General features: G+C 27.1%; 2 protein-coding genes and 1 pseudogene across 2 annotated transcripts; 1 reads left to right on the top strand and 2 right to left on the bottom strand.

Annotated features, from left to right (window-relative positions):
* Window positions 1–1,067: 1,067 nt before the first annotated feature.
* On the bottom strand, window positions 1,068–2,688 carry LOC131181419 (pentatricopeptide repeat-containing protein At4g39952, mitochondrial-like; annotated as a pseudogene).
* Window positions 2,689–3,098: 410 nt separating this feature from the next.
* Window positions 3,099–5,167, top strand: LOC110649554 (uncharacterized). The gene is made up of 2 exons (XM_021804154.2): window positions 3,099–4,005; window positions 4,784–5,167. The coding sequence occupies exons 1-2, from the start codon at window positions 3,153–3,155 to the stop codon at window positions 4,825–4,827; spliced, it is 897 nt and encodes a 298-aa protein (XP_021659846.2). The 5' UTR covers window positions 3,099–3,152; the 3' UTR covers window positions 4,828–5,167.
* Window positions 5,168–5,655: 488 nt separating this feature from the next.
* On the bottom strand, window positions 5,656–7,773 carry LOC110649550 (uncharacterized). Its single transcript, XM_021804151.2, has 4 exons — window positions 7,116–7,773; window positions 6,398–6,490; window positions 6,237–6,304; window positions 5,656–6,071 (listed from the first exon to the last, which is right to left on the bottom strand). Exons 1-4 carry the CDS (start codon window positions 7,737–7,739, stop codon window positions 5,939–5,941), a joined length of 918 nt encoding a protein of 305 aa, XP_021659843.2. The 5' UTR covers window positions 7,740–7,773; the 3' UTR covers window positions 5,656–5,938.
* Window positions 7,774–13,342: the final 5,569 nt, after the last annotated feature.

A 13,342-nucleotide genomic window follows, 5' to 3' on the forward strand; every position in this document is an offset into this window, starting at 1 on the left:
TCAATGAGTTGAACAATTATCTTGATTTTTCAAGCTGACCACATTTTGCATACATATTAATCTATGCAGTAACAAGTGTTACATTGAGGTCAAACCTTCCTTCCTTAACGTAATGGTGAACCTTTTCTCCTTTCTCTGAAGATCCAAGATGAGAACCAGCTGAAAGTATTGTAACCAGTGTTGCTGAGTTGGGCCTCAACTGTTGTGAGACCATTTCATCAAATAAGATTGTCTCAACAGCCTGACCACTCTGAGTATACAATGAGATCAATATATTCCAAGTGACAGTATCTCATTTTGACCTAGAAAAAAATTCTTCGTGCAGTAGGTAAATACCATCTTTTCTATACATGTCTATGAGTTAATTGATGATATAGATATCTTCATCCGTACAACTTTTTAAGTATATAACAATGAAGAGACTGGCATAGAAGGATTGCTCCCACCTGAGAACATGAAGAAATCACGGAGACAAATCTGTTTGAATCAACTCCAATTTCCAGATATTGCAGCTACGGACAGCTCTGAACTCTGAAGGCTTTCCTTTCATTAGTATCTTACCATAGCCAAAAACCAGAGCGTTCCAGAACTCTTTACTCCATGTATGTTCTGTATTATTAGCCATCTGATCAAACAATTAATTTCTCCTGATAATTAGTCCATGGAAGGCTTTACCTTCATTCACACTTATGGAATTCCTGAAACCCAAAAGATTAAACTTATAACAACCCCATCTGGATATTCACCAGCATTCTGCATATCCCAAAAAGACTTGTGTATTTATTCATGAACCTAAACCTTGCATGAATACCAATAACTGATGTCCAAGAGAAAATATCTTTAATAATCACTTCGCAAAAAGAATTCTAAGCTTCCTCAGAACCGCCACAAGTTGAATATATTTGTTGGATTTGAAGGAAGAAAAACAAAGAAAAATGAGAGAGATTTTTGCTGAAACTGATATTGATTTCTTGCTTTTCTTTCTTACATACTTTCTGCAGTACATAGCTATTTATGGAGCCATAATATCACATAGTTTCTACCTAATCAACTAAGAGAGGGATGGAACACCTTATTTAGAATATTAGTCTTATAAGTCTAGGCATTTTATACCTACTTTTGCAGCTAGATTTCAGGATTTGAATTCAAGCAAAATACATAAACTACATCCTTGGAACTTGTAAAAAATTTGGAGTTTGAAGCAATAGTATCACATGCTTCAACACTCTTCCCTGATACTTTTGCTGAAGACTCCAAATTAAGTTATCTTGGTTCATCATCCATCTAATTTCTGCTTTGATTGGTTGTCTTTGGAGCACATCTCTCCAGTTCTTTCATAGAGCACTTCTCTCCAACATTCTTCATTCACTTTTGGTGTACATGTCATCATTGCTTTGATTTTCTGGTGCACTTTTCACCATTTTTCTATTTTTCTAGTGCACTTCTCACTATTGAGGTTCTTCTTCCTTACAACAGAAATTCTTCTTCTTTTTTAAAAGCCCAAACTTGCAATACTTGATAACAATGTATAATTAACCATCTGATCAAATAAATAATTTCTCCCGATAATTAGTCCCCAAAAGATTAAACTTATAACAACCCCTTCTGGACATTCACCAGCATTTTGCCTATCCCAAAAAGACTTGTATATTTATTCATGAACCTAAACCTTGCATGAATACCAATAACTGACGTCCACGAGAAAATGTCTTTATTAATCACTTTGCAAAAAGAATTCTAAGCTTCCTCAGTACCGCCACAAGTTGAATATATTGACAAACGAGAATACTGAACAATGTGGAAACACCCAAATCCAGTTTTTACCGCTAAACCATGCAAACACCTGACTTCAATCACGGCACCCAAATTCCCACAAGCTTGAAATGCTCCTTCCAAAGTCCTAAAATTCACCCTCTCACCATACATGCATCTCATTTAAACACTCCATTCCCTTCTCACTCTCACGATTCTGTACATACCCAATTACAAGCGCAGTCCAAAAAACCATATCTCTCATTGCAATTCCGTCAAGCAGAAGGGAAGCGTGCTTCATAGACCCAGATTTTGCATACAAACAGAGAAAAGATGCCCCAATAGCTGAATTTTATTGAAAAAAAGGTTATATATATATCCCCTGGTCTAGCCACAAAAGTTCAGCACAAGAAGCCACCACGATGGGAATGGTAAATAGGCTTGGTGGGGTGTTAGAGAACCGCAATATGCATAAAAAAGTAGAAAGCTTTAAGGTAATTGCCAATGGAGAAATGAGATTTGACGAATTTCCAATCAAGAAAGGTATCTTTGTCTGGTTGGAGAATTGGGGTTTATTGAAAGATGCATAGAGAGATGAGTCTTGATGATCGAAAAATATTGTTGGCATTACCTACCAGTGGTGATAATGAGAGAGTGGAATCAAGGGAAAGTAGGATAATTTCTCGTTGGGGGGAGAAAGTAGTCCAGGTGACAGTTAAGGTAGGTATTCGTTGAATAGTATGACTTGAGAAGAAGAGAGAGAGGCTGTCCTATTTTCTGCAAAATTTGCGTAAACCATCAATTTTTATTATTTATCGTAAATAATAATTTAAATAAAGTTCATGCATTTTTAATCTAGTCTAGAGTGAATAATTAAATCAAGTTCTAATTACCAGTAGATGTTGTTTGAAAATTAAACAAATTGATTTCTGGCATTTAATTTGCCGTATATTATTTCAACTCTTTTTTCTCTATTATTGATTTAAATCTTATTTTATGTAACTTGAAAACTATTGTACAAGTTAAATAGAATTTACTATTAATTTTTAAATTAAATTATGTGAAAATTGATAAAATAAAAGTAATTGAAAATAGAAATAAATTTAAATTAATTTAAAATTAGAAAAATTAAAAATAACTTTTCACTAAAACAGGATTTTATTTTTTTAATAATTAATTTCGATTAAAATTTTAACTCAACATCTCATTCATTTTAGACGCAACTTCAACATTAAATATATTTTTTTTAATCAAATAGAAAGTTCAAAAATCACTAATTTTTTTTAATCATTAAAAAATTATTTTTTATGAAAAAAAAAAAAGCAAATCTTTCTCTAGATAGCTATTCCGCTTTCCTCTTTCCTTGATTTCTCTTCGTAAAAGGCATATCAAGCTTTGGAATGGAAAATCCTCTATGCTTCATCACCTTCTCTGTCACCCTCTTCATAAGTGGGCTAACATTAGCCGTAGACCCACCATGCCGGACCACATGTGGTTCCCTACAGGTTAAGTATCCTTTCGGCACCGCCTACGGCTGTGGCTCACCCCGGTTCTATCCCTACATAACCTGCGCATCCAGCGGAGATCAGCTTCAACTTACCACCCACACAGGCTCTTATCCTGTCACCTCCATATCCTACACCGCCTCCACCATAACCATCACTCCTCCTTCCATGTCCACATGCACCACCATGCACCAGTCAGCCAACTTCGGCCTAGACTGGGCTAGCCCATTCCAGCTTGGCCCATCAACTTTCATCCTCCTCTCATGTCCACCACCAACCTCTTCCCTCACCATGAAAGGATCACCAGTCTGTGAAACTTCCTCTTCCTACCTCTGTGCCTCGATATACACATGTCCGGCAGTAATTGGACTTGGGTTGCCGCTTTTTCCACCTACAAATACATGCTGTGTGTATGCTCCGGCGAACTTCAACGGCAAAAGTGAACTTGATCTCCACTTGATGAAGTGCTTGGGGTATGCATCAGTGGCATCTCTTGACGATTACCCGACAGACCCGAGCCGGTGGGAGTATGGGGTGGTGCTGAACTATAGAAGTGGAGCTTTTGATGATTTTGACGTGGATAATAAGTGTAACACATGTGAGAGTAGTGGCGGCGTATGTGGTTATGCTTCGCCAGGAAACTCCTTCGTGTGCTTATGCAGCAGCGGAATAAACACCACTACGGACTGCAATGGCTACAGCCAGTATCTGGGATTCACTTGGAGCTCCATTTCTGCCAGACTATCATGTGAGTTTCTTTATTAAAAAAATTAATAATCTTATGAAGTTCTTTATTTTTTTTTCTCTTAATTATTCTTGGTTTATGTGGTTAATGTCGGGTAATCACTAATCATGAGGTAATTATCTGAATGACTAGCTAGCGAGTACACTAAGGCAAAAAAATCATTCTATGGTAATACAATTATGGATAAATATGTGATTTAATTTTCAATTATCTTTTAATATTTATATAATTATAAATATAATATGAATGATATGGGCTAATTTAATTACTTTTAGTCTACAGATGATGTAATAAATTAAATCTACTTAAGGAATACTCTTTTTTAAAATTGTATTATTTGAACTTAATTTATAATTAGATAGATTTATCTGTAAACTAAATAAATTATTAATCACTCCATAATATTCATATTTATTTATTATTATATGAATATGAAAGAATAATTAAAAATTAAATCACATATTGACCCATAATCATATTATCATAAAATAATTTAATTAATTTAATATTTAAGAATATGGCAAAGATTAAAGTGTAGATGATGAATAGATTCTTATTTGGCATTGCAATCCAATAATAGCATTTTTGTTATTTATAGGAAGAATATGCCATTGTGATTTGTCTATCAATATTGGAGCATAAAGGCGAATTCTTTTGGATAGGAAAAAAAAGGACATTTCTAAAGTAAAAGTTGCAACCATAGAAAGTAAATTAAAGCTGGATTTGTTTTCTTAATTCTAATGGATTATCTCATTCTATTGCTTGCTCACTGTTTTTGCAGGCACGATTTGGTTGGGGATTTTAGCTGGTCTAATTTTCATTTGAGCAACTTGATATATATATATATATATATCTTATTCTATTGTTAGATGATGCTTGGATTTCCTCTCTGTGGGATTGGTGTGATCTTTTTCTAAGAAATGACCCTTTGTAATGGTAAGTGAAAGTTGTAAGGCATTAAAGTTAGGTCACATTTGGTGGAGCTCAAAAGAACAAAGACTAGAAGGAATAAAGGTGGAAAGGGACGAGCATATATGCACTAGGAAGGTTAGTGTAATACTTATAGACTATAAAGTAAGAGTAATTTCTATTTTGGGTTTATTTGATTTTGATTGGAAGCGGAATTTGAGACTAGCACCCTGGTAATTACTCCCTCTTTCGACCATTTTTATCCATTTGACCATTTTTATCCATTTTTATTTATTGCATTTAAAATTTTCTTTTATATAAAATTATTTGTCACATTTAGAAAACTAATAAGCATTAATTTTTTTTTTTTTAATTTTACTTTTTATCTTTATTAAATATAATAAATATTTATATAATTTGTAGGTCAAATAAAGGATAATTTAATTAATTATTAATATATTTTTATAAAAATGAGATTTTTCTGCAAAAGTCAAATGCGACAGATAAAAATAGATGAAAGTAATAAATTTTACCACAAAATAACATGAGTCTATGTTTATATATGCTCTAAGTTTAACAAGCTTCACCTGAAAGGGTGTATAAGGGGACAATAATAAAACCTATCTGGGACCCAGCTTAAGTTGATTATCACATTCAACTAAGTTGCATACATAAACAAAGCTAGATAATTAGGCACTCTGTCCATAAGGTAAAGAGGTGACTCAGAAAGTTGTTGCCCCAAGGTTAAAGAAGAAGAAATATCTCAGGACAAATTTTTATTATTAAGTAATTTAAATGCAAATCCACCAGCAACATAATATCAATTAAATCTTTAATTGGATCTTTAACAAGCTTGCAGTAGCAAGTTACTAAAGTGTGTATATAGTGCTAAGCTACTCAAAATATCTATATGCAATGCAACCTTCTATTGTATATAGTAGTGGCAGCAGGCAATCTGCTCACTGCGAATCATCAAAGCAGGGTTTCAGCCCTGTTACCAGACATTTCAATCTGCTTTGCGATCATTTCATTGCTTAGTAGGAGGTAGGGTGTGAATGAGAAAAGACTTCATGTGCTTGCACAGCTCTTTAGGCTTCTCTGCATTAAGTGCATGCCCCACATTTTTCATTATAACTAATTCTGCGTTTTCACCAATATGGCTGTAAAGGTAAAAGAAGAAAAATCATCAATCAATATTCAAATCAACTCAAGTTGCCTTTAAGGTTCAATGCTGGTAACACATTCCAGCGGGTTACTAAGAAGATGAAGATAACTGGGAGTAAAAGGAGGAGGTAGAGCAAAATGCTACTACATTCTAGACTAACCTTTTTAATCTATGTGCCAATTCCAGAGGGAAGAGCTGGTCATATTCTCCCCAGACTAGTAGCGTAGGCTGCACATAAGAGAAAAGTACACCATTAGAAGGTGATCAAGAAGATAAAAGAAAAAGTAAGTTGAACCAGAGAACAATAGAAGGAGCTAAAACCTGGGTTATCTTTGGAAGATTAGACAGTTTTCTATCCTTGCCCAATGCCTGAATCAGTTCTTTCTTCTCTTGACGATATTCTGTGCACATCACCTGCCCATAGAACCAAAATCGTAACACAACTTTCATAACAAAAACATCAGAACATATTCCAGTTTCTCACAATAAGAAAGAAATCAACTTTCTGCATCAAAAAGAATTTCCTTACATGGAATCACGGTGTTACTATAAAATTTACGCATGGCATAGGCGAACATCAACTCAAAACGGAGAGAAAGAAGCATATAACATGATCAATTGTGTTTAATCATCCAGAATTTCACTCTTTTTTCCACAACGATATCTATTTAGAATAGCATTCAGAGTCCTCTCCCTTGCTCAAATCAGTCTTTACCCTCACAATTTCAATTGCAAAGATGTGCAATCTACCAAAACAGAACATGCTGTTCTGAACACATAATTTCTCATGAATTAGTTGAAAAAAATCAAGTGAGATATTAACATTCTCTTCCTCTGGCCAACTACATAATTAGACTTATTAAGCAAGTCCTTGCTCTGTGGAGTTCACAAGAGCATTCAAATCAAATTTACTGGCATTCAAGGCCATTAACTGCAATTGAGATCCAGATAATTACATGAATTGAATTCAATGAAACTCATAAATATTGAAGAAAAAAAAAAGCAGGCAATTCAAAGGATAAAACTGGATTAATCAGACCTCAATATAATCATTTAGAACGCAAGTAGGAAGGGTCTGTGGAGGTTTGTGAAACGTCAATCGCATCAACTCTCTAGCTTTCTCGGGAGTCTGAGGCAACAAAATACTAACGGCCTCATCCACACTGCTCATCTGAGACAACCCTTCCTCCATGTCCTTCTCTTCTAAGCTCACTCCAGCGCACCCCAGCACCACTCGCCCCACCCGCTCCTTAAACTGAGCCGCCATGCTGTACGCCACGAAACCACCATAACTCAGCCCCATGACATCCATCTTGGCAACATTAAGCGCATCCATAACAGCCATGACACACTGGGCCTGAAATTCCTCGGTCCTTTCGGGTCGGGTCGTGTAGGAATCGCCGAAGAAAAGGAGGTCCGGGACGTAGATATTGAATTTGGACTTCAAGAGAGGGATGAAGTAGTTGAATTGCCACATTGCATTGGCACCAAAGCCGTGGATCAAGAGCAGCGTAGGCTTGGATTGGACATGAGTTTTGGGGACCCAGCAGTGCATGTGGGTGCCATCACCGAGATCGGTGGTGAAGGATTTGAGGCCCGCCTTATTGAAGGAGCAGCGATAGCAGGAATTTCCCAAGGCACTGAAGCTCAAACACTTGGCCATTCTTGTCTCTAACCTGGGGAAAATTTTGATTTAATTATTATTTTCATAAAGTATTAAATATTAAAATATAAAATATTAGAATAAGATTTGAATTTAAAATTTAGAATTTAAATTTAAATATTTAATTTAAAATTTAAAGTTTATAACTTTTAAAATATTTTATTTAGTTGATAAAAAAATTTATATAAAAGTGCTTAGAAGTTATTATGATTTGTTTAATAATATTAATTATTTTAATAATTATTACTTATTTTATTAATAATTAATTATTAAATATTATCTATTAATAATTAGTTATTTATATAATAATTTAAAATAAAAATATTATAAAAATAATAATAATATCTTATTAATTATATATATATATTTAATTATGTTGAGATGAATAATTATTTTAAATTTTTAATTTTTAAATTTATCATGATTATATGAATTTTAAATATTTAAAATAATATATTTAATTTAAATCCAAGGGGATAAAATGAAATTCCTTAACCCAATCATAATATTAATGAATTCGGCTGCAATAATTGTTTTTTGTCACATTAAACATTAATTTCAATTGTTTAATATAAAATAATGGATAAAATTTTCCCTTCCTTATTTGGATAATGAACGAAAACTGTAAAAGGAAAGAAAATAAAATGTATTTCCCTTCTATACCATTCTCTCCATTTTGAGAGAAAATGAAGAAAGGAATGTGAGATTACTTATTCAGCTTTTATATTTTGAAGATATAATTGTAAATTTATAAAATATTTTTTCTTTTTAAATTTTTTTCTTCTCAAATGAAGGAAAATATAATTATTTTTTATATTTTTTTTATTTTCCTTTAATCCAAATAAAAGAGAGAAAAATAATAATGAAAAAAATTAATTATTTCTTTTTATTTTCTTTCCTCCCTCCTATATGTTACTAAATGGAGTATTAATATAGATAACAAGTCTTTATTATTTTTTTTCTCTTCAAACTTTTTATTTATTAAATGTGCTAAAAATACTATAACATTTTTTAAATCTTTTTTAATTTTTGATTTTTTCTTTATTTTCATCATTTTAATTTGACTGATTGAGATTTTTTTAAAATTTAAAAATTAATTTTTAGAAATCTAAATGACATTATTAAAAAAATTCATTTTAACAAAGTTTATTGTATATAGCTATTTTCAAGAGTCTCTCTTTAATGTGATAACTTAATAATTAATTAAATTCATAATAATCGATAGAATAATTAAAATTGTAAATGGAAAATCATCAAGTTAAAATAAATAAAAATTCTTATCTTTGTGGATACGGTGATAAATAATTCCAAGCATTGTTAATAATGAACTTTATATATAATAAATTAAAATTCTATATAGAAATAAATAAATATATATATTATAAATTTAGATTTTTCATATTTAATGATTAAAAATTAATATACAACTAATTTTTTTTACTTAATTAACTAGTTATCTATCCACAGCAAAAATTTTAATTATTATATTAATTTATATATTAATATATATTAATTTAGTAATATTTTATTTAAAACAAAATAATCGACTGAATTAAAATTTTGATTTGATATTTTCCTTATTTGGTAATTAAGTTTGATTCCTTTTAAATTTTTTAAAAATTAATTTAATTAATTTTGATTTTGATAAAAAAAAATTAATTAAACCAACTCAAAATCACAAAAATAAAAAAATATCGATTCAAAATTTTAATTTAATCATATATTTTAGTTTAAACTAAATACTGTTAAATTAATACATATTATCAGGATATAATTATTAAATTAAAAATTATCTAATACTAATAATTTAATTTATAAATTAAAAAATATATATCTTTAAATTTCAAAATCAATCACACCTTACCTAATAAAACTAATTTCACTTTTAAATTAAAATATATATATTAAAACTGAGCCTTCAAAATGGCTTTACCATAGTGTACCACCTATATTAGTAAGGAGACTTAAAAAATCGTCATGTGGTTTTTTCTTTCTTTTATATATTTTAATGCAAAATTTATCTTATTATTGTGAATACCAACTTTTTATTTAAATATTTTCAAATTTAGACTATTAAAATTTTATTTTAAAAAATAATAATTATCTAAAAATCTTTTTACTATATCTTTTAAGAATTTTAAAATTCTTAAAGCTACAATCTCAAACATTATAAAATTATATTCATTATATTGATTATATATCTCTAAAAACAATTTTTTTATATAAATTTTCAATTAAATTTAAAATTAGTCATTTATTTTTTTAAAAAAATTATATTAATATATATTTAAATCATTATTCATTAGAAATTATTTAAAAAATCTAGACATGTATTTTACAAACATTTTTTAAATTTAGATTCTGATAATTTTAATAATGAGACCTTAATATATATATATATATATATATATATATATATATATATATATATATATATATATATATATAATTTTACTATTATATGCCAATAAATTTAAAAAGTAATAAAAAATAATCTGTTAATAAATTTATTTTAAAATTTAATATTATATAAAGAAAGAGTGTGTGTTAGTTAGTTGAGCCTTAGAAATGACGTTATAAAAATGTATGACATAATATAATGAGATTACTAATTATCATGTGACACATTCTAATCTTCTAATCTTTTAAAAATTTTAAAATTCTTAAGTTTACTATTATCATATTATATATTTAAAAAATAATTACTTTTTAATTAAATTTTTTATTAGATTAAAATTTTTAAATTATTTTTTAAAAAAATTATATGTATAATCAATAAAACTTTTTATAAAATTTGAAAATTTAATTTTAAAATCATTCTTATATTTAAAGTCAAGAATTTTAATAATAATATTTCAAAAATCGACATACATTTTTTCTAATTTATTTATCATTTTGTTGATATATAATTATTTCAATTACTTAAAAAAATAAAAAAATAATCTCTTAATAACATATATTATCAATACATAAAATAAAATTATAATTAATTAAAAATTTTATCATAATAAAAATTTATAATATAATTATAAAAATAATAAAATTTAAAAAATATAAAATAATAAATAATTTTTACAACTAGGACAAAATCACTTGTTCTTAAGTAATGATTGATTTTTATGGGCCAATTAATTTTTTATTAGTTGTCAATATTCTAATAATTTTTAAATAACAAAGAATTAATAGGCTCCTATATGTACTAAGTGGGCTAATTTTAATTTGACCTAATATTCTTTGTCATTAGTCCATATTTAAATGGGCCCAATTAATTAATATTTTTTAAAAAAATTTGACCAATTTAAAAAAAATAAAATATTGATTATTAATAATTTTGGGGGAAAATGATGACCCACCCTAATCTTAGCTCATTAATATTTAAATGTTATAATTTATTAATTGAATGGGCCAACAAATTTTTAATGAGCTAAATAATGTAAAATTTAGTTGAATCAATTTAATTGACCAATTTTGTTTAATAGTAATAGTTTATTACACAATTTAATTTTATATGGCCATATTAAATTATTAGGATAAAATATGGGTTAATTTTAACTGTAAATTAATTTAAATTAACATTAATATTAATATAACAAATATGGCTCAGTAACTTTTTATGATACTTTGTGCTATAAATACTGTCACTCATATTCTTAACAACTTAATAATAGAATTTCTAACAAAATATCAATGGACATTTTCTATTACACATAAATATATTATGTAAATGGAAAAGTAGAAATGTCTTTTATTAATAAAACATATATAAAATACATACTAAATGATATACTCTAAGGCATACTACTAACACTATTTTAATCTAATAAATTAAAATTTTAAAAGGAAATCACTGTAAATTACTTTTGTAAATCTTGAATGATTTAGATTTAAAATATTATACATATATATATATATATAATTTATTAAAAAATAAATTTGAAATGTTTTATCCTTTTTAAATTATAAATATTTTATATTTTTAAATAAATTATTATTTAAATATTTTATATCTTTATTTATCTTATATTTCAAATATCAATAATTATATATTTTAAAATAAAATTATTAAATTAAATATTATATAATAATATTAATTATAATTATAATTAAAAAAAACGATGAATTGAAGTGATATATAAAATTATTATATTTATTAATTATATATGCCAAGTATAAATTAATAGTGAAGCCAAATGTCAAATATTAGTTAAAAGTTTTGAATCCTTAACTTTTATATATATATATATATATATTAAGTTTTTTAGTAATTAATCTATTTTCTTTTATCTATATCTATATATATCTATATTATAATTAAAGTAAAAAAAAATCTCTCTATGTTTAGCATTATCTTTCTATTTTTAAGAAATTCTAGATTTTTTCTTATTTTTCTTGTTTTAATTAAATCAATTGAAAATTTTCAATTTTAAAAATTAATATTTATTTATCATTACAAATATATTTAAAAAAATTTTAAAATATAAATTACATCAGTAGAAAATTTCATTTTATAAAATTTCATTGTACATAGCTATTTTCAAAAAATTTTTCTTTAATGTGATAACTTACTAATAAATTAAATTTATAATAATTAAAAGAATAATTATAATTGTAAATGGAAAGCCTTTAAGTTAAAATAAATAAAAATTCTTATCTTCTATGGTACGGTGATAAATCATCCCAAGCATTGTTCATAATAAACTTTTTATATATATAATAAATTAAAAATGGAACTAAAGTTTTTTTTACTCATTCATTAGTTTTTTTTTTAATAATAAATCTATTTATATTTTATATTTTTTTACAAATTTTGAACTTTTTTTATTTTCTTCATTTTAAATTGACTGATTGAAATTTTTTAAATTTAAAAATTAATAATTATTTATTATTAATTTTTTATCATTAATTATAACTTTAGAAATATAAATCACAGACTTCTTTTGGAATATATTATTTATAAGAAAACCAATTAAGAGTAATATAGTTAGTCTTTTTATGCTTTAAAAGTAAAGAGGGTGGAGAGGTTTCGAGTTAGAATCTCTTTATTTATCTCTTTCAAAATTATTTAACCTTTTTTATTGCTATTTCTTTTTAAAATATTTTTTTTAAATTGAAAAGAGTTAAATTCTTTCATTTTCAATATGAAAATTAATTAAAAGAAATTAATTAAATTAAATTTTTAGGAAATTTTAGTTCTCAAACAAGACAATAAAGTTCATTGTGTATGAATATTTGCAAGAGTCTCTCTTTAAACAATTTTTTATTTTTTTTTATGAAATTTTGAATTTTTAAAAAAATTTTTAAAAATTATTTGGATTTCCTCTCATATGCATGTATTACTATTTATCTTTTTCACATGGGGAACACTAACTTCATAAAAAATTAGGATTTCTTTTTAGTAAATCATAGTTATCTTCTAATCTATTAAATTAGATCTGATCGCGCCGAAAAGATTCATTATAAAGATAAAATACTCTCAATGAAGATTTTTTCCATTAATAATGATCAACACACTCAAACTTACTTGAGTATTACCATTCATACCAAACACATAGTTTAAGCATAAAGAATTTTAATATATATGTCAATGCACCTCTTAGATACTC

This window comes from Hevea brasiliensis, chromosome 7 (assembly GCF_030052815.1).
Source record: "Hevea brasiliensis isolate MT/VB/25A 57/8 chromosome 7, ASM3005281v1, whole genome shotgun sequence".
Taxonomy (NCBI): domain Eukaryota; kingdom Viridiplantae; phylum Streptophyta; class Magnoliopsida; order Malpighiales; family Euphorbiaceae; genus Hevea; species Hevea brasiliensis.